Below are 20,867 nucleotides of genomic sequence, written 5' to 3'. Positions count from 1 at the left end.
CAGAGCACACCGCTGGTCAGCAGTGCGCACCTGCAGAAAAGTTTTATTCACCTCAGGGGCAGCTCAGGTTTTTCATTTAATCTTATTTTACCTCCAGCTTGATTAATTTGTTTTTGCCTTGTAGATGCTCTCTTCATCATCTCTATAGATGTAAATATTAGTGATGCACGATATTAAAATTTCTGGCCGATACCGATATTAAGATTTCTGATATTGCCGATAACCGATATTACCGATATTCAATATTTGTTCATGCTGAAAAATGAGTATAAGTAAGCACTGTGAGAAAACTATTCGGAAGAAGCCCAATTAGACCACATAGTCTTCTTTATTACATAACAAAAGTCAAACATATTTAACGTTAAAGGACCATTTAAGTAAAAACATCTGTGAAATAGCAGCGATATCAAATGTAGAGACGAAGGCGCTGATGTCAGACGATCATCGGCTAAATTTGTTCATCAGGCGGATGCTGATATATAGTAAAAACACTAATATCGGCCGATACCGATGTGGTCATCCCTAATAAATATCAATATATCTGCACCCTTAATATTCCTGCAAATAGTACTACAGTTTTATGGTTCTTATTTAAATGTAATTCTTAACTCCACAATATTTTTTTGCTTCTGCTTTGCACTATTAGTTACTTTTATTTTTTACCTGTTTTTATCTTGTAATACATATTTATTGTCGCCCACAACAAATCAACAGTGTTATCATTGTTGTACACACTTTGCCTTTTAGTACTTGTATTGTCGATGTAATGTGCTTCATTTTAATTTTTAACCAATTTTTCAGATGCAATATTTCTTCCATTATTTAATAATCATGTGTGATGTGACCTATTACTGCAGTATAATTGCCAGCATTAGTTTTTACTGTTTCTGTTTCAAAACAATATCTGGGACAAGAATTCCCTTCAGGATTAATCAAGTTTTATCTCATTTTCTCTTATTGTCATTCTTCACCAGGACTCTTATTTGTGTGCCTTCATCTTTTAGTCTTTTTTAGAGGCCGCCGTACTTCAGTGTAGTCTGAATAGATTAACTAATGCTTTCATTTATTATTGTCAGTATACTTTTACAATATAATCAACCCTCCAATCTGGAAAACAAAACCTTCAAGTAAGCATATATATATATGTCATTGCATTATTTTTTTCTTTATTGGTGAATTGTCTTATATTAGCGTTTAACGGTTGTGTCTGGTTAATGTGCAGCTACCTGGCCTACATTCATTTTGTAATCTGATCATTATTGTTTTGTCTGTGCAACAATATGTGGAGTACCTGTCTGATAAATGTATAAAAATCAAACTAAAATGGATTAAATGGACAGTATTTTCTGAAAAGTAGTGAAGTAAAGCACAAATTAGATGAAGAATTTTAATTTTAACTGTTTAAAAGAGTGAACATTAGCACATATTTAGATTATCACAGTGAATATGTATGAATATATGTGGTATTTTATGGTTTTGGCTCCACAGTTGCACCTTCTTCTCATCTTTTATGCTTAAACTGCTGAACCATTGTACCTTTATTGTGTCTTGTCCTGGACTGAATGATGTTCAATGGTGTGTAAAATAACACAGTAATATCAAACACACTCCTTATATTGACAAGTCTGGGAGTCAGGTCTTAGCTTGAAGGTCGAGGCAACGCGTCTGCACAGCTGTGTGGTCGTCTTTCCACCAAACAGGGCACACATCCTCATTTGTGTTTCTCTTCAGAGACAGAAAACATCCCGGTGTAATCCATTATGGTGGATTTACACGTAAGGATTTGAGCTCATCATTAAATTTGGATCACCCAGTTATCTTTTGTCCTATTTTAATTTTGCATTTGCAGGTTGGATTCCCTGTTGGATTAGCAGCTCTTTGTGTACGTTTTTTTTTTTTTCCCCTCCCCTGCGACTCACGGTATAGGAAACTAGAAAGAGGTATTGAAATGCCAGAGCTATTTTTATATCCAACTTGTGGATCTGAGAGACATGAAGCAAGGATGACGTGGAGGAGTGGAGGGCAGAGATGGATGAAGGGGGGGAGGCATTACTGCATCAGGCTATAGAAATATCAGACTTATTGAAGCCGACATGTTGGCAGAATCTTATATTACCACCATGCTGGGAGTGGAAATGATTGCCCTCAAAAACACCTCCGTATTGTGAGAAATCCCCCCGACGGTAGCCCTGTGGTGAGCTGTAAAACATTTTTTGAAGTCTGTGTAAAAAGCTTTTTCCTCGCGGACCAAGAAAGAGAAATAGCATTATTTATTCATCTGTTGGGGGTGCACTTAGCTACCTGCAAAAGTTGAATAATGCAGAGGTGTGCCAGCTCAACCCTCCTCTGCAGCAGCGTTGTGTCGTTTCTGAGCTTCACGTTTGACTCGAGCAGCTCAGAAACTGTTTGCATAATGACTCTATCGGTGCCCAAATTATGTTTAGTCATGATACCAACATGTAAAATATTACAAAAATTATGAGTGGAGCAATCAAAACTGTCAAGTGTAAAGCTGTAATTGAAGCCGGGGGGATTCTAGTAAAAGAGGAGACTGAGGCTGCAACGTAAAAACATCTTTAATCCTGTTTTCATTTAACATATCGACAGGCGTCCTGCTTCTTTTACATATTTGCATTGTACCAGCAAGCATCCTATAAAGCATATCAACAACAACCGATGTCTATTTAAAATTCCTGTTTTCCATTTTTTAAAAAAGAGAGCAGAAGTGCTTCAAATCAATTAATGTACATTATGACATAATAAAAATATAACATGGACTTAAAAATATCAGGCTGCATCTTCAAAAAACAAAAAAACGTACCTGCCTCATGGAAAATTCTGCCCTTTAGAAGTTGAAAATAAAACTTGTGATTCCCTGGAGATTTTTCTTTTTTCTTAACATCACAGGAAATGTCCATAGATGGATCAGATATGCAGCAGGAAGTGGCACAACTTTACAGTTTCTGCGAGGAATGTACAAAAGTAGAAAAGAAGGACATTAACTAAACAATGGACGCGGCCTCTTAAAGTTCTGCTAAACACACGCCGGTCGGTCCAGTGTGGATTCTTAACACCACACCTGCCGGCTTTCATTCACTTCCTGAGCTAAAGTGTTAAAATTATTAACGTGTGGGTGAAACAAACAGCTTCACAAAGCACTGGCCGAAACGCAATCAGCCGATAGAAACATCTCTGCGGTGGACAGTGTGGAAGACGAATGCATCCAGTGCATTATTCACAATACAGTGCATACACATACAAAAGACACAACCTTATTAAAAACACATTGCACAGTTCATACTGGTGGAAGACTACAAAAATAATAGGCTACCATATCATAACAGTCCCCATGTTAAAAACAAAAACAGAAGAGTGCCACCTAGTGGTGTTAGAGCATACAGGTTGTTAAAAAAAAAAAAAAAGGCACACAGTGTACCAGCATTTGTTTTTGTACAAGGCAATTCCAACGGATCGGTTAATTACATCAAAAGTGTCCGTAATAATACCTATACAGCATCCGACGTACTTCCTGAGCCAAACGTGTGATCATCAGTGAGTCATACACAGTAGTAAGCAGACAGATATTATAAAAACAACAGAGCAATGTAAAAAAAAACATATCTGCAATTATAATCTAAGACAGAACTATGTTTGGTCAGTGGTTACGTCCACTATTGCATCTCCATAAACACATCGCTCCTTCATCAAAGACAAATAAATATCACAAAATAAATCCAGAAGATTCTCAACAAACGGCGCGGCAGAAATAAATACAATCTGTTAGAAGCGTTCCCTTTGCAAACGTCTGCTCAGTTTCTTGCTCACATGTAAAGAGAGAGAGAGAGAGATGGACGACTTCCCGGGTTTAAGGATTGTGGTATCCGTTTTTGGAATAACCTTTCTTTGGTTCCACATTCTCGTAAATAGAGAGCGCAGCGGTGTTTTGGTAGATCAGATCCACGTTGGTGCCCGTCCTCGACCGGATGATGTCTAAGGCACACTGGTTCAAGAACACGTACTGGTCCTGCAAGGATATCAGGTACAGAGTGAGCTGCAGGATTATTCACAGAAAGCACACAGAGAACGTGACTGTTTCCCACCTCCGTCTGCACCATGAGGGGCCTGTGCATGCGCAGGTCGTGGACGATGCCGAACACGTCCACGATGTTTTCCCGCTCAATCTGGAAGATCAGACGGTCGATGGCTATCAAGGTGCCCGTGCGCCCCACGCCGGCGCTGACCCCGAGACGAGAAACAGAAACAACATCAGGCAACGTTTTATTTTGTCATTTCTGAAACAGTAAAATCAAATGTGTTTCCGTCAGACCTGCAGTGCACCACGGTGGGAGAGTTTCTGGAGTATTGGTTCATGTGCTCTCTGACCAGATGTCTGAAGCTGATGAGGAGCTCCGTGGTTTCCGGTACGCCGTGATCTGGCCACGCTGTGAAGTGGAAGTGACGAATGGAACGGGTCTCCGCTGTTTTCACCTGCAGGGTAAATAAATAGTGCACAGCTGTGAATACCTGCATGAGCGCTCAAGACATGATAGGTTAGAGCTCCTTCACTGTAACTGTGTTTTTTTAACTGCTAATTTTTGGAATAATTCACTGTTATTTTATGGATTTTGTTTGGTTTGGGGGCTGCAAGGTGGCTCGATGGGGGGTGCTGTCACCTTGGGAGAGACTCCCTCTCCACTCCAGGATAAAAACAGGTCATCACAGGATAAAGGAGGTCACTTAGAACAACTTTAATTTGATTTGCAGTGAGCCATCCCTCTACGGGGACACTGTAGGGGAATGGGTGCCGGTTTTCCCGTTAACATGTCACCCGTCTACATAAACTAGACACATACAGGTCACAGGTGAAGTTCAAAATATGCACAGTGCTATAATATTTCTGCACATTTAGCTGATTATTGGCAAATGTTGAGTAAAGCTGTAGGACTCATGTTCTGATCTGGAGGTTTTAAATAAGCTGCGATCGGTGACGACCTGCAGCCAAAAGAGTTGCTCATTTTTAGATCTTACATTTCTGACGTCAAAGTCCCTGATGGTCCAGTCTTCAAGTGGTATTTCAGAGGTTGTTCTCACAGTGATGTTTTCAAAGTGCTTGGTGCCAGAACCCCAGTACTGCTCACATTTCACCTGCAAGAGGAGGACAGAACTTCAGCCGCGACAAACATTCATAAAAAGTACAAGTAATATAGTACAATCCAAAGATCTTTAATATTATGAGAATACTTTCCAACTTGATTAAAACTGTCTTCAAAGCAGCAAGGCCACATTTTGGTGAGCGTTAAAATGATTGTAGAGTGCAGCAAAAGGCTGATGAATAATTTAACCATATAGTGTGCATTAATATGTGTAAGGACGGGCCACACACACACACACACACACACACACACACACACACACAAATATCCAAATTATAAATCATGTACGGGGAAGAGTTTCACTTTGGTTTATTTGCAATATAATATAAATCAACCAAAGTGTTTGTTTTTAGTTAAAAAGTTAGATTTTAACTCAATTCCAGATTTCTTTCTTTTTGTTTGTTTGTTTGTTTTGCTTTAACCATTATTAATTTAATGTATTTTTTAAGATATAAGTTTCTCCCTTAACTGTCTGAACCTCAAAAACTAGCGGCAAGTTTTAAAAGAACAAACAAACAACAACAACAACAACACTAAAATGGTGCCACTTATTGGACCAAGAAACTGCAAAAACAGAAAGAATTCCCGCATGTTTAACTTCCCAACAGTCCATCAGTGGATCATGTGTAACGTAGAGTTTTATTAAGAAAATTATCCGAAAGCTTTAAGTCGTTAATGTTTCATCAAAACGACTTTTTTCTGTTGGTCTCGTCTAAAAACCCAACTGTTTTGGTTTTTCTTCCTTTTTTTTATGGTTTATGGCAGTGGTTCTCAAACTGGGGGTCGGGACCCCCATGGGGGTCCCAAGATAATTTCAGGAGGGTCGCCAGATCACTGCAAAATAAAATAAATAAAAATAAACCCGACATTTATTAAATAAATGTGTAATAGTACATAAATGTGTACTTCTGCCCTTTCCTTTTTCAGACTCGTTAATATTATAATTTGATTATGCAATATTATTATTCTTTTTTTGCTCTTTTTAAAATAATTTTCTTTTGTTTTTATGTTTTTTTTTCCCTTTCATTTGTTTGAAATAAATTCAATTCATTCATTCGTGTTAATGTAAAGAGATTAATCTGTGGAATGAACACATTAATTTTTAACGCAGTAATGCATGAACAACAAAGTTATTACTCGTGATATATTAAGAATTCAAATTGGAGGGTCGCGAACATAAACTAATGTTATAATTGGGGTCGTGGCTCAAAAACTTTGAGAACCAACTTCATCATACTGCACAAAAAACACATTTAATATCTCAACTTCTAGCCACGGTTAGGTTGTTTCCATAGAAGGAATTTATCTCGCAGTAAAAAACAAGAGAATAAAACTGTGGCAGGAGCAACAAAAAAAAAAAACGACGCCTAGACATTGCTGAGGGTTCAGCGGGTTGATATCTGACCAGAAATGCTGATGATGGTTGTTTAAAATGGTTATTTTAGCGATTACATTCCGGCGTTTGTACTCACTCGTCCCTGTTCGTTGCAGCGCGTCAGCATGACCATCGTCTGCACGTTCTTCTCCCAGATCATCCTCCAGAACTCGTTGACTGTGGTGGGCAAAGGACCCTGAGCTGCAATAAACTCCTTCCTGGAGATGTAACCCTGTCAAACGAAACAGCAGCCACAGAGAAGAGCCGCCCGGTTCAGTTCCCTGAGAGGCTCTGAATGTCGATGAAGGTGAAACAAGTTTAAGCAAATGAATGAGCTGTTACGTCGTTCGGTGGGATTTTTATTGACAGTGATGGAGGCAGAGAGCTGCTGTAAAGACTGTCAGTCAGTACGCACCGGCATGTAGTTAGCATTGATGTAGTCGTCATACGGGCTTCCGTGGATTATAGAGAGTTTCACCCTAGACGAGTCATCTGGGAGGCGGACGAGAGGGCAAATGAAATGCAAAAATACACAAACGTGGAGGGATATTTTGCAGATGATGTACGAGTTTGGTTTAGCTGCCCAAGCAAAAATGAGAATGACAGGCAGCGATGTGGTTTTAAAGAATGAGGAGTGTTATCGGTGAAAGCAGCGGAGGCGGTTCGTTGAAGCGACTCACATGGAAGCACGTTGTTGTAGCGGTTCTTGGGCTTGTTCTCCACAGACAATGCGTGTAATTTGGCCTGACTGGTACCAACAATCTTCAGGTCCTTTAAAAGAAAGAAAAACAAAATGATTCAGCCACATGCAAATCCCACAACTTGTCTCATGAAACTGTCCTGATTTGTTTCTTTACATTACATCATTACAGAGTCAGACATTTCTACTACAGTGTGAGCAACGGTAGCGTGTTTTGAATATACAAATAAGGAGCCCCTTGAGTTTATATTTCACCTCAAATTCTTCTGCAAATCCACAGTTGGAGTCTGCTTTCTGCTTCTTGTAGTACGCCTCGTAGTCCTCCACCCTCACCGCTACACTTCTGCTCAAATTCAGACGAGAGTTTATGAGCTTTGTCCAGAAAACTACATTAATCATACTTCATGGATTTAACAAATTCATACTTACACTTTGGATCTGGAAAAACAAAGAGGAAAAAAAACAACGATTAGAGAAGCAGTTGTTGTCTGTTTAGTCCAAGCATATACTGACAAGGTAAAAACGACAACCTCACCTCAGGGAGTGAATCTGGATGTCTGACGTGTCTTTCTTGGCAATCCTGCAGGACAGTAAATAAAGTGTGAGTTTAGAGTTTGATCCGACACACTCTGATTTAATAGCTGTTGATGACGATGACGAACCTTCTCCAGTAGACGATGAAGCCGATGAGGATGATGAAGAGAATACAGAAAATGCTCAGTGGGACTGCGATGGCGATGGCAATGACAGCTAGCATGTTCACAAAGACACCAGTAAGCATCTGCTCACATCATACAAGCACTTCATAGATAAGTAAAGAAGTTCAGTTTGATTCTGATTATGGTACCTGGGTCACTATCAAGGGTGACAGAACAGAAGTTTGTTATTGAGACCAGTGAGCTGCTACTATCCACAAGGTTGCCGTCCGCTTTCAGACTGGTGAATATTGCGATGGCATATCTGCAGGATTAAACACTCAGTTAAAAGATTTACAATGATTTGGTACATACAAACATCTTACAGTAGACTCCTGGTTTTTGTTCAGAATCTGTGTCACTGATTATCTTAAAGACGATTGTTCTAATGTGTCAGAAAGCAGCAAATACACAACAGATGTGAATACACCCAGACTCATGTGCGGCATCATCCATCCATCTGTTATCTCTACACCTTAATCCTCCATGGGGGGCTGGAGTCTATCCCAGCTGACTCAGGGTGAAGGCAGGTTCACCTGGACAGGTAACCAGTCTATCACAGGGCTACACTTAGAGACAGACAACCAAGCACACTCACATTCACACCTACGGACAATTTAGAATCACCAATTAACCTCAACATGTTTCTGGACTGTGGGAGGAAGCCGGAGAACCTGAAGAGAACCCACGCTGCACGGGGAGAACATGCAAACTCCACGCAGAAAGATCCAGGGTGTCCTCACCGGGACACGAACCAGCAACCTTCTAGCTGTGAGGCGACAATGCTAACCACTGTTCCACCTTGCAGCCTCATGTGCAGCATCATTTAAATGTTAAATGATTCTAAATTATAACCTTTGAACGACTACATTACTTCTACGTTGAACCGTACTTGTGTAAAATTTAACACAGAGATGCAAACATAATCTGTTAGAACAAAATGATTAAAATCATTAAACATGCAGCGACTAAAAATGCAATAATAACGACTAAATTCTAAATTCAGATTTGCAAATATTTGCAGCGCTCCTGTTGTGTTCTTATAGTGTGCTATCAGCTACTGTTTTATACACAGCCTGGTTGGCGTTCTTACTGGTATCGTCCTTTGGGGTCCAGAACACCGTTACTGTAGCCTTTCCACTGGGATCCGTTTCCTATGACCACAAAGTCCTGATCATTCATCTGATGGGCGATGTTGGGGACGACTGTTGCCAGGTACACCGGAGTCGTCTCAGCTCTCCACTCGGAATAAGTCTTCCCCAAATACTGCTTCAAATTAGAGGAGTTATCTGGAAGGACGGGGATTACCACAAACTGTAATTGGCTGTTCAAAGTTCTCAACACTTTTTTAAAACATTTATGTAAATAAATCTTGTAAATAAACCAAAATTGTTCATGGAACAATATAAACAGTTTGACACAAATCGAACACAACAGCGTAACCCGGTTACACAAACCCACCAGGGACATTACTTGTCACCAGCACTCCAATATCTGTAATCGGTCCGTTGAGGTCGTTCAGCACGTTGGAGTTCATGTTGAGGGAGAACCTGTTGTGTTGAACATCAGCCACCACCATCAGTGAGCCACACAGTGGAGCGGGTGGATCTTTAAAGAAGAAACACAGAGGAGAGAATAGAACATTTTTAAAAACCACAAAAATGAAAAACTATAAAGACAATAAAGGAGCATTCGATAGATTAAATTCAGTTTGATGGTTCTAAACATAAAGTGGATGCCATTAACTGTCGACCAATCAAGACACGTAAGTAAAATTAAATCAGCATCTGAAAGGAATCCACGTCTTTAATCAGCCTGCAAAAATGGTCTCATCTCAATGATGAGCTTCTTACGGTGGCCTGGAAGTGCAAAACAACTTTACAAGTGACGAACCAACTCTAGGACTGAACCGGAAGTGGTGACGGCCAATAAGAGTTGTTGTTGTCATTTATGGAGTTCACGGCGGAGGATGTTGTGATGTTTGCAACTGGGCTGACTTCACTTCCCCCCTTCTGGCTTGGAACCATCGCCACAAATAGAGTTCCTGGATGACTCTCCATTCCCAGTGGCACATACATGTTCAAGCCTGTTGAAATGACCACTCCTAGATTCATACAGTGTGTTTGAGTCACAAATGGACTTTGGAATCCAAAACAGTTCAGGATTTGGCTGTTTATAAGCCACATGACTGGAAAACCACTAGAGCTTGGGCTCTAAAAATGTTGTTTGTTTCATATCTAATATAATATCTGTAATATCTGATCCACTGCTGCAGCAAATCTGGTCCTTCTGTCTGGTCTGCACAATCTTAAAATTCTAAAGACTGATCACACGAAAAACAATGCCGCGTCACAAAGCATCACTCGGTTGCTGTCCGTCTTGGGTCACCATGACCTCCATAGATGACAATAACAGCTCTTACTGGTCGCTCCCCGTCACCACTTCCTGTTCAATCCCAGAGTTGGTGCATTCCCTTTCCGGTTGATTTTACTTGTAAAAGTGTTTCGGGAGTTTGTAGATTTGTTTTGCACTTCCCGGCCACCGTAGCTTCTCCTGCAGGTACACTTGGATTGAAAAACTCACTGTTATTATTATTACATTCTACACTTACGTCAATATAGCCCACAGAGTTTATCGTCTTACTTGTGATGCCCGTTTTGCAGGAAATAGTCACAGGATAGCTGCTTCCTCCGCAACTCAGAGTCGTCACAGTCAGGGTATAGTTGGTGTTGTGGCGAAGGTCGGAAACAGTGTGACTGCAGCAGGTGCCCTTCCTGTCGATGGTGTCTGTGTTTATGTTGATAGAGAAACCAGAGTACTGGCCTCTGGGTTTGGTCCAGTTCAGGATGACTTCTGCGTTTGGATTGTTTGGGCCTTTACATGTTAGATCTGTCACTGGGCTTGCCCCTGCAGGATCCAACAGAAAGAAACGTCAGGAAAAACAGAACAGGACGACAAAAGCATGAATGCAGGTGTGTTGAAAGTTACAGAAAAGCATCTTATCAGTCTTTTGATTATTTGAAAAATGGCGTCCAGTTGTCAGCAACACCATTTAAGTGTATAGAGGGTTTAGTTGTTAATCAATTAAATAAAACATCACAGATTGTTTTAGACATCTTCAGCTGACATCTGAGAATCATAAAGAAACACTCATTCTAACCTAAAGAACAAGTTTGCTTCTCACATTTTTCATATGAGCACATATGAACGACAAACTTAAGTTCAAATGTTTGACAGAAATAAATATACAAGGAATGAATTAGGTTGCTATGATCATACTTGTGCAGGTGGAAATCAAGCGTGGAGCACCCGCCGTTCCATCAGAGGTCACAGTGGTGACACTAATGTTATATCTGCTACCAGGATCCAGGGGGTGGATAGTAAAAGAAGTTTCCTGAATAAGTTCGGAACTCTTGGTCCCATCTGATCCCTCCCAGGTCAGATTGTAACGATAGCTGTCCTTGTATCCAACAGGTTGGGTCCAACTGACTGTGATGTTCGTCTCCTCTGAGGTCGTCGTAAGAAACTGCACGCTCTGCGGTCCTGGTTTTTTGAAAGACATTTGAGAGATACAGAATGTCATTCCAGACAGTAAAGGTGAAAGAGGAGCACATTGCTGGGTACAAACATAAACTCCTTACTCGTGGTGACCATCTCGCTGTAAACCCTTCCACTCTCGAAGCCCCCAACACCCACGGTCACCACGGACAAGTTGAAGGAAGTCCCAGAAGGCAGGGAGGCAAAAGTATGACTGGTGCCGGTGGTGGTGTTGGTAGTGACGTTTCCGCCTCTCTGAGATGGTGTGTTAGTCACTTGGTAGTAGAAAGACGCACCAGACATCAGAGGAGCGTCTCCCCATCTAAACTCAATGGAGCTGGTTGTCTGAGCCAGGATCTGGATTGGTCCAGGAGGGTTGGGGACTGTTGGGCAGGTTCAACAAGCTGAGTAACATCATTCTGAAATACTTTGAATTTCTCACAACAATATGCACATTTAAAGGATCATACTGTAAGCTGGTGAAAGTAAACAGTCTGCACTTATATCCAAAGCGCTTTACAATGTGTTTCTCATTCACCCATTCACACAAACATTCATATGGCGACAGAGCTGCCACGCAAGGTGCTGCCTGCCACTGGGGGCAACTTCAGGGTTCAGTGTCTTGTCTAAGGACACTTCGACTGTGGAGGGGCCGGGGATCGAATCACCAACCTTAGGACAACCCGCTCACCTGAGCCACAGCCGCCCATGTTCGTGTGCTTGTTCAATTGATTTTTGCACAACAAAAACGTACAATATTTCTGTTGACTTTAAAGAATTTCAATAGTGAAACCTTTTTTCTTATATTACTGCACACAGGTGCTTTAGGACTAACATCAGAGAGCGAATCACCAGTTTTCTGGTAACGTGCAGAAGAAAAAATAATCGCAAAAAATGACTCAAGTACATTTTTACAGCATCTTGACATGTATAAAAACTTAACAAAGGCAACTTTAATAATGATATGAGTAGTTATACCTAATACAAAACCACTTAACTCTTAAGAATCTAACATATTCATGATACTCACACGTTGCATTAGTAACCACTTCAGATGATGCATTAAATGGTCCGCTGCATGTGATGAGAACTGCGCTGTAAAATCTTCCAGCCGACAGGTCGTCAAACAGGTGGGAGGTGTCGGTGGAGCTCAGCTGCACTGACTGTAGAGAATCATTTAGATGAACCTTATAATACTCCACATTTCCCCGAGGTTGGGTCCAATTCACCAGGACTGAGCTGTTGGAGCCCCAGCTGGAGATGCTGGGATGTCCCATCTCAGGTCCTGTCAATGTGAAGAGGAAGAAAGAATAAAGCAACACTCAAAGTTTAAAAAAGCGGGACAGAAAGCACAGGTAAGAGTCTTACTCGTGTACTGAGAGGTGCAGTTTTCTTCCCCTGTGATGTCGTTTGCTGCCATGACAGAAACACAGAAGGTGCAGTTGGTTCCTGGGGTGAGCTCTGAGATCACCGCCGTTTCTTCTGTAAGGGTTATGGTGCTGGAGCCGCAGCCCGTCGTCTCGATCCGATACCTATAGTCAGTCCTGTACTCAAGTGGTCTCATCCAAGCCAGGTTTATAGCTTCTGTGTTTAAGGTTTCAGCCACCAGCCCTCTGACACCATACGGCCCTGCAGACACGGGAGAAAGCAACATTACGCACACGTTCACTTCCACATCCTGACAATATGTCTGACTGGAGGAACCGTGCGTACTTGTGAAGTAGGACACTGTGACAGGGTCGGCTTCGGTGCCATCTGCTGCCCGCGTAGTGACGGTGAAGCTGAAGTTGCTCCCAGAGACGAGTGGAGTGACTGTTGAAGTGTTCGTCGACTCCACTTTGGAAAAAACATCAGAGGAGCCGTTGGAGACCTGCACTAGATAAGTGTAGTTCGATCTGATCTCCGGCTGCTCCCACGCCAGCCTCACGGTGTTTGTGGTGATTTCTGTCTCACTCAGATTAGTGACAGAAAACGGTCCTGATGTAAAGACACAGATGAGATACAGAGGATGAACACAAGAGGTCAGTGTTGTAACACATCTGCAGATAGTGGAACAAATAGTGTCTGTGGTTCATCACAGAGCCATAAGGGGGTTAACTGTTCTCCCAAATAAACATCTGGGTGTCAAAATGGTGCAGTGATTATGTGCTCAGACTTTTGAATGTCCTTAAGTTGATGCAACCAACCGATCTGGCTTTTTATGGAGGTAAATTACATCCCTATAAATACCTGAATCCATCTGACAGTGCATCAAGGTTGTTATCATGAATTAAGACTAGGATTAAAGTGTGTGTAAGATGTGTTTGGTGTGTGTTTACTCACTGGTGTAGGTTGCTGCCGTCACCGCTGTGCTGCTATAATTCCACACACCGACGGTAACAACAGAGATGTTGTGAAGGCTTCCAGATGAGAGATCGTCCAGCAGGAATGAGTTGTTTTGAATCAAAGCCGAGACGTTAGCGCTGCTGGACACCCTGAAGTTGTACTGATTGTGATCCATGTCCTCCGGGAGGGGCCAGGTGAAGTTGATGGACTTGACTGTCTGAGACACCACCGTGATGGGACCGGGAGGGTTGGGAACTGAGCAGGAGAAGGAAAGCTGTTTGATCAGTAGTCAATTCAAACACTACAGGCATTTCTATGAGTCAAAGTGTAACTCACAGGTTGCGTTGGAAACGTTTGCTGGGTTCTCCAAGCGTCCACTTTTGGCGATCACCTTCACAAGGTAGAGCACTCCTGGTTTCAAGTCCGTAAACACTCTGTCTCGAGTCTCGGCGCTCAGATCTGTGGCGCTTGTGATCAACAGCGAGTCTCTGTAGAGCAGGACCGAGTACGAGGACACGTTCCCCGAGCCGGGCGTCCAGCTCACTGACAGGCTGGTTGTGTTTCCGATGGCTGTGAGGTTAGAGACTGCTGAGGGTACTGGGGGAAACAAATGTGATAAACACACATTAACCCTCTGAACCCTGATACCCGACAGCAGGTCTGAAAGGTTATCTTTGAGAAATCATCAAAATTTCACCATTTATGTCAAGAAACTGTAAAAACAGAAAGAATCCTCAGATTTTCAACTTTCCCAGCACCCTTGAACTATACATCTGTGACGTTAGAGAACTTAATCAAATCTAAGCTTCAAATCAGGATCTTTATTTAAAATCGCTTGGCTCATTGAAAAAAAAAAAAAACATCACAAAAAATAAAAAGTTTCATCCAAACACATTCTGCAAAAAACTAAAAAATTCTGTGATCCTCGGCTCAACTGAAAAGCCGTGATCGACTCGGCTGTGATCGACAGTTTTGTCATAAAAATTCATGGACTTTTAAGGTGAACTTGTTGGTTTAGTTTACACAGAGGAGACGAGCGTGGAAGCAAAGTAAAACTGTAATGAGTATAATATTCATAGTATGTAGAGCCGCTGTTTCTCTCCAGTATTGACAACATGGCTTTTATTTTGTTAGTTTTTCCTGATTTGGGGTGACTGCACAGGAGGCTTTTATTTTTTAGAATTCTAGCGACGGTTGTGCTGTTTCCATAGACGACTTTATATTGCAGTAAAAAGAAGAAAAAAAACCACCCAGAAACGTGGGGTTTAAAGGGTTAAATGAACTTAAATATACATAATTGAGCAGAACAAATACAATCAAAACTCAACTGCACTCTGTTCAAAATGCATTTCTGATTTATATTTTATAAATCTGTCACTTGTGAGTGATTTCATACATAAAGTTTTGGTTTATTCGTCACTCGGTGTGTAAAAACAGGTGAATAATGCCTTCTTCTGTGGCTCTGGAAGGACCTTTCTAAAGTTAGAAAACAACAAAAAAAATAACCCCAATGACATTATGAGGGTTATTTTTCTGCTTCGGATCAAGACTTTTCATTCGAGAGCTTCTGTTCCAAACCGAGCAGGTTCAGAGTTTACAATGTGTGGGCATTAAACAGGCAACAGAGTCTTATTATGGAACCTGTAGGCTTTAGGATGTTTGAAGATTGACCTATGCAGGAGACCAAAAGCTGTTTTATCAGCCTCTGGTGCTTGGGTTTTAATAATTTTTTTTCTCTCTCTCTCTGGCAAGTCCACCAACTTTATGAAAGCCGGGGCGGCTGCGCACCGCTTTAAAGTGATCCTAGTGCAAGACTGTGTCCTTTGGAAAGCAGCATTGATTACAAATTTCTCTGTAGAAGCATAATTGAGTCGTACCTGTGTAACTTGATGTGGATACCACTGTGGACTTGACCCCTGCTACAACTGCACACACATTAAATATGTACTCGTTTCCAGGTTCCAGATCGCCGAAGGTGTAAGTCTTTGCCGCTGTTGAAATATTACGAACAACCAAGTCGTCAAGGAACACCACCACCTGGTAGGTGGAAGATTCATGGTCATCGAGCCACGTCAACCTGATGGCCGTCGTGTTCACATGCTCTGCTGTGAGGTTGGTCACCGCTTTGGGTACTGGTGCAAACACAGCAGAAGGGTACGTAAGACCAAAGAGCATCATCAAATGGTATTTTGTAGTTTTGAGATGTTTAGTTCACACAGCACAGAACCCATGAATGCTTCCTTACTTGTATAACTGAACGTCTGTTCCACGTCGGATTTACTTCCAGGGGCGGCGACTGTCGTGACGTTGATGTCGTATTTGGATCCCGGCTCCAGACCAGTTACATCTGTGCTGCTTTCGTTGACTGTCTTTGAGTCAACGAGCATTCCTGTGTCATTGTAGGTTTCAACCAAGTATTGGTAATACGGCTGGACTCCCAGTGGATCTGTCCAGCTCACCGTTACTGAAGCGGTAGATTTAGGGCGAGCTTCGAGGTTCAGCACTGGGTTTGGCCCTAAAAGAAAAACAAACAAGAGGGAGAAGTTGATCATAAAGTAATCACACATGATGCATTGATCATACATGCAGTGTTCAGTTCCAAACCGTCGGGTTTCTCTCTGCTCTACTTACTGGTGAAGGCAGATTTATGGACAATTGTGCTGTTCAAGTTTTGGGGTCCGACAGTTTCCACAGTGACATTGTAGGAGGTTCCAGAGGCGAGCGGAGAAAGCTCCACTTCTCTGACTTCGGTGTGTAGTTCACCGTCGCCGGGCTGGTAGGTGACGCGGTAGCTGATGTCTGGAGCGCCCTCCATCATGGAAGGAGTCGTCCACGCCACACGGAGAGAGGAGTTGGTCGGCTGATCGATGACGATGTGACCAGGAGGAGTGGGAGCTAAGAATCACAGAAACACTTCAGTCGTGTTGTTTACATGTTTGGAAAAGCAAAAGTTTTATTCTCTTTGAAACTGAGCTTATTGATGAAGGTCATATGCTTAAAGAAGTGACACAAAATCGACATTTATTGTTGCTTTTATATATTAAATAACTATAGAACAAAAAAAGGGAAAAGTTAGTACATTTATCACCCCGTAAAATGTAGAAAATCAGAATCCTGGTTTCAAGCTTAAGTGTCGATGGTGAGATGAAGCTTTACATTGAAATGTGTGGCGTCATCAGGATCTACAAAGTCTTTTAAATCCTTTATTAAAACATACTTTAACCAGAGAACCTTTCCTGGTTTTAAATGAGTTTTAATTTTCTTGAACTGTCTTTATTTTTATTTTTTTATATATATTTTTACCGTTATTGTCCTGTAAAGGTATTTTTTACAGGTTTTTTGCAATTTATTTTATCTTTTAATAATAATAATGATGATGATGATGATGATGATTATTATTATTATTATCATTGTTATCATTTTAAAAGGCCTCCAAATCACTTGCAATAACTCACCCTACTGTATTGATAGTAGTGGGATAGAAGTAGTGGTGTAGATTTCAAAGAACTGTCAATTTGACGGACCGCCCCGGCAAATTCTGCCCACGAGCAAAGTGTTTGATGCAAAAAATAAGTTTGCAAGAACCCCGAAATTCCATCAAAGGATGTGCAGGTCGCTCTTTGACCTGCATGGGAGGCACGCCAAGAAAAATGCTTTGCCATCCAAAAAGAACAAACACAGCTTGACTATGAACATGCAGGCGAAGAGACATTTTTGAATATTATGCTCAGGACAGATGAGTTAAAGATATTCAGCCACAGTAATAGCAGATATGTTTAATGCAGGCCAGAGGCAGCTTTTGAGGAGGAAAACCTCGTTATGAAAAGATTGATTTCATTTAATTAATTTGAATCCAACCAAGTGTTTTTAGGGGATTTGAGGTTTAAATGCAGGAAAGAGTGTTGAGAAACTTCATGATGTCAGAGACTGGTGAATATTATTATTTCTGTTAAAGGGGATGCTCGCTCCCGAAGCCAAGAGTTTTCCAATAGAAGAATATTACGTCTATTTATATTATTGATGAATAAATCACCGATATTTTCCTTGCGGTTGTGCTCAAGCATACCTACAGTTATCTGTAGGCACAGTTTCAAAAAAGGGTCAAATGTTTGCTTGATTAAATATGAAAAGCTAACGATTTCCATTATTTCCTTAATTTTCACTAATATATAACTGTCTTGTCAAAAAGCAGACATGTCATCCACCTTCTTGAAGTTGATTGTCATTACTAGATATAACAAAAAATAAAGAAAGCCGACCAGCTCACCGGTGGCGAACGAAGATGTCTCAGACGTGTTTTGGAAGTTTCCAGCCACGGCGGTCACTGTGATATCAAAGAGTCTCCCAGGATATAAACCAGTAAAGCGGGCCGTCTGGTCTTCTGTCTGAGTGGAATTCGAATACATCAGGTTTGTATTTGAGATGTTCACCACATAGTGAACAGCTCTCCCTCTCGGCAAAGTCCAGCGGATGATCAAGTTGTCGGTTCCCTCTGTAGCGGTGATGCTCTCTGGCTTTTCAGGCCCTGTGCAAAAAGGAAATGATAAATACGAGGTTTGAAAGAGCATAATTAAAACGTACTGCAAGGCACGTATTGCTCATTTTTGTTCATCTTCAGTACATTAGTACATACAATAGATTCTAAAGTAAGTGTGAAGTCTCGGCTTTACTTTAGGTAAGTTTACGTCCATATTGGTGTTTTATCATCACTCTAAAAATTAAATGTGACACTTTAACAATCTTTTTATTCATTTATTTTTGGAAACTGTGTGCCATTTCAGCATTAATTTATGCAAAAAAAAAGATGTCACATGTGGCTCAGGGTTTATTTAAAGTTGCCTCAGTCGGGCAAGAAACCTCATCAGCTCACATCCTGGGTCCCATATGTTTGACCTGTTGCCCTCAGGCAGGCGCTCCAGGTGCATCAGGACAAAAACCAACAGACTAATAAAAACTGCTTTTTCACCCAGAGCCAAAACCACTCTGAACTCCCACAAACGCTGATACGCTCCATTCCCAGTCTGCAGTACGTCACATGTACTCAGGTGTAATCTGCCACAAGCATTTTCTCAGGTACCTCCGCTGCTCGCTGCTATTGCAAACACTCACATTTTTATATCCATTTTATACCTACTGTCACTTTTTTATTGTTTTATATACATCTACAGGCTCCACAGACGTCTCATTTGTCTTGGTGTCTTGTTTTTATCTTGCACGGTTTGTGAATTTCTAGTTGTTCTTTGCACTGAATGGGATTGCACCCAATTCCGTTGTACTTTTTTTGGTACAATGACATTAAAAGGATTCTGATTCTGATTCGATTTAGATTAAGATAGAGAGCCGAGCCTTCTTGCTGATGACCAGAAAAATAACTGTCAGAGTGGGGAAAAAAAACCCTTTACTGTCATGTTCTTGGGCCTTGTTCTGTCCATTTTCTGTTTTATTTTGAAATCCCCTGTACTGGTGTGTCTCTTGTTGTATTACTTCCTCTCTTTGTCTCCTTTTCCATCCTTCTTCAATTGATTCACCTGCGTCTTGTGACTCACATGTCTTGTCTCCCCATTCGTTCCCTGAGTCTATAAAGTCTCATGTCTTCACCAGTTCATCCTGTTTACTGCCCTGATGTGAGGCTACCTGGTTCTCCTCATGTTCCTCTTATCTGCCTGGTTTGTGCATTTTGCTTTTTGTACCTTGTCAGCTTCCCTCAGGTACTTCCTGTTTAGCTCATGGTGCTTCATGCGCACACCTGCTTTGTGTTTTTATGAACCCTTTTCTGGTTGTTTTTTTAGAGTAGTTCTTTAGTTATCCCCCAGACCTTTAGTTGGACATTCACCATCTTCTGTTGTTTGTCCTGTCTTTTGTTAACTTTGTTCAATTTTGATTTGCTTCCTTCTGTGGTGTCTCCATTTGACTCGCACCAAATCATCAAAAACGCTCTCCAGGATGGTCATGAATCAAGAGAAGACTGCGTGACTTTAACCTCAGAAGATTCACCACAAAAACCAAACACAAGGTAAGAGTCAAAAGCTGGTGCTTCTGTTTGTGGCCGCAAGAGTTGACGGAAACACTGGCGTTTATTGATGACTTTTCAGTGCCGAAGGTTCCAAACAAATGAATGCAGAGGTGTATAGTCGCATGGTGTGGGCTCAGATCCAGCCAAATACACCAAAACATTGGATGTTTTGTAATTTAGCTGGGCAATAACACAAAGCCAAAGAGTTTTGAAGGCTAACAAAGCAACACACCTGCATTTAGCTTCCGAATACTCAAGTTAAATGATAAGGAAGAGCTGGAGGGGGCTTCAGTAAAAGTGGGAGTGAGATACCGACTCTCTTCCAGTGTTTCTGGGTTGAAGCCAGTCATTATTTGCAAAGCATTTCCTTCAATTTATTACATGATTTTGTTGAACTTCATGTGTTTCTGTCTGAATACCTTTTGGACCCATAATCGTACACCCTATAATCTATGATCCAGGAGCTTTATGTCGTACACAGTTCTTCTATTATTGATGAAAACCTGCATGAATTAATGCTGAGACTGAGCAGATTAGAATACATTCATGTCAGTTGTACCATCGAAATACTTACAGAGCAATTGAACTAAAGTGTCACCAACTGGGAAGACTAAAACCCACTTAGTGCTTAAAAACTGAAACCTACTTGTGAAGGTTGTTCTTGAGGTTCCCTCCCCTTCAACGGACGGCTCTCCAGCAACAGCAGCCACTGTGATGTTGTACTGGAATCCTGGGCTTAAATCGCTGATAGTATAGAAGGTTTCATTCGTGGTGGTGGTGTTGAAGGTATCTCCTCCTGAACTCCACAGGATTTTGTACCGGTCGGCCTTGCCCTCTGGTTCGGTCCAGTTCAGAGACACGGTTGATGTTGTGACTTCGGCGACATTGAGATTCACGACTGCAGCAGGTTCTGCAAAAGCAACGACGAGAACAAAATCAGCGTGGTTTTTCCAGCGTTGTAGCTTTTTCTAGCGCCAAATGTAAACGGGGAAACTTAGGAGGAAGTTTATCACAACTGTGCATTTTCAAATGAATAAAAGAGCGACTTACTTGTGATGGAGGTGTTTGT

General features: G+C 41.4%; 1 protein-coding gene across 2 annotated transcripts in view; it reads right to left on the bottom strand.

Moving 5' to 3' along the window:
* Positions 1-2,558: 2,558 nt before the first annotated feature.
* Positions 2,559-20,867, bottom strand: part of ptprja (protein tyrosine phosphatase receptor type Ja) — a 41,371-nt gene continuing 23,062 nt past the window's right edge. For both annotated transcript variants that reach the window (XM_008300660.1, XM_008300661.1), the window contains 27 exons: positions 20,445-20,708; positions 18,053-18,310; positions 16,417-16,680; positions 16,031-16,300; positions 15,663-15,917; positions 14,122-14,382; positions 13,783-14,040; positions 13,174-13,437; positions 12,829-13,089; positions 12,491-12,745; positions 11,565-11,843; positions 11,203-11,466; positions 10,567-10,830; positions 9,385-9,531; positions 9,017-9,212; positions 8,076-8,188; positions 7,891-7,978; positions 7,764-7,808; positions 7,658-7,666; positions 7,484-7,571; positions 7,209-7,299; positions 6,944-7,020; positions 6,626-6,760; positions 5,029-5,145; positions 4,328-4,488; positions 4,101-4,236; positions 2,559-4,024 (listed from right to left, as the gene is read on the bottom strand). In XM_008300660.1, coding sequence (XP_008298882.1) covers positions 3,866-4,024; positions 4,101-4,236; positions 4,328-4,488; positions 5,029-5,145; positions 6,626-6,760; positions 6,944-7,020; positions 7,209-7,299; positions 7,484-7,571; positions 7,658-7,666; positions 7,764-7,808; positions 7,891-7,978; positions 8,076-8,188; positions 9,017-9,212; positions 9,385-9,531; positions 10,567-10,830; positions 11,203-11,466; positions 11,565-11,843; positions 12,491-12,745; positions 12,829-13,089; positions 13,174-13,437; positions 13,783-14,040; positions 14,122-14,382; positions 15,663-15,917; positions 16,031-16,300; positions 16,417-16,680; positions 18,053-18,310; positions 20,445-20,708 — 4,979 coding nt within the window. In that variant the 3' untranslated portion in view covers positions 2,559-3,865. The remainder of the gene's footprint in view (positions 4,025-4,100; positions 4,237-4,327; positions 4,489-5,028; positions 5,146-6,625; positions 6,761-6,943; positions 7,021-7,208; positions 7,300-7,483; positions 7,572-7,657; positions 7,667-7,763; positions 7,809-7,890; positions 7,979-8,075; positions 8,189-9,016; positions 9,213-9,384; positions 9,532-10,566; positions 10,831-11,202; positions 11,467-11,564; positions 11,844-12,490; positions 12,746-12,828; positions 13,090-13,173; positions 13,438-13,782; positions 14,041-14,121; positions 14,383-15,662; positions 15,918-16,030; positions 16,301-16,416; positions 16,681-18,052; positions 18,311-20,444; positions 20,709-20,867) is intronic.

Source organism: Stegastes partitus, unplaced genomic scaffold, assembly GCF_000690725.1.
Source record: "Stegastes partitus isolate 25-593 unplaced genomic scaffold, Stegastes_partitus-1.0.2 Scaffold1572, whole genome shotgun sequence".
In the NCBI taxonomy this organism is placed as follows: domain Eukaryota; kingdom Metazoa; phylum Chordata; class Actinopteri; family Pomacentridae; genus Stegastes; species Stegastes partitus.
The sequence above is the reverse complement of the archived record's forward strand: the minus strand, read 5'-3'. Positions and strand labels throughout refer to the sequence as shown.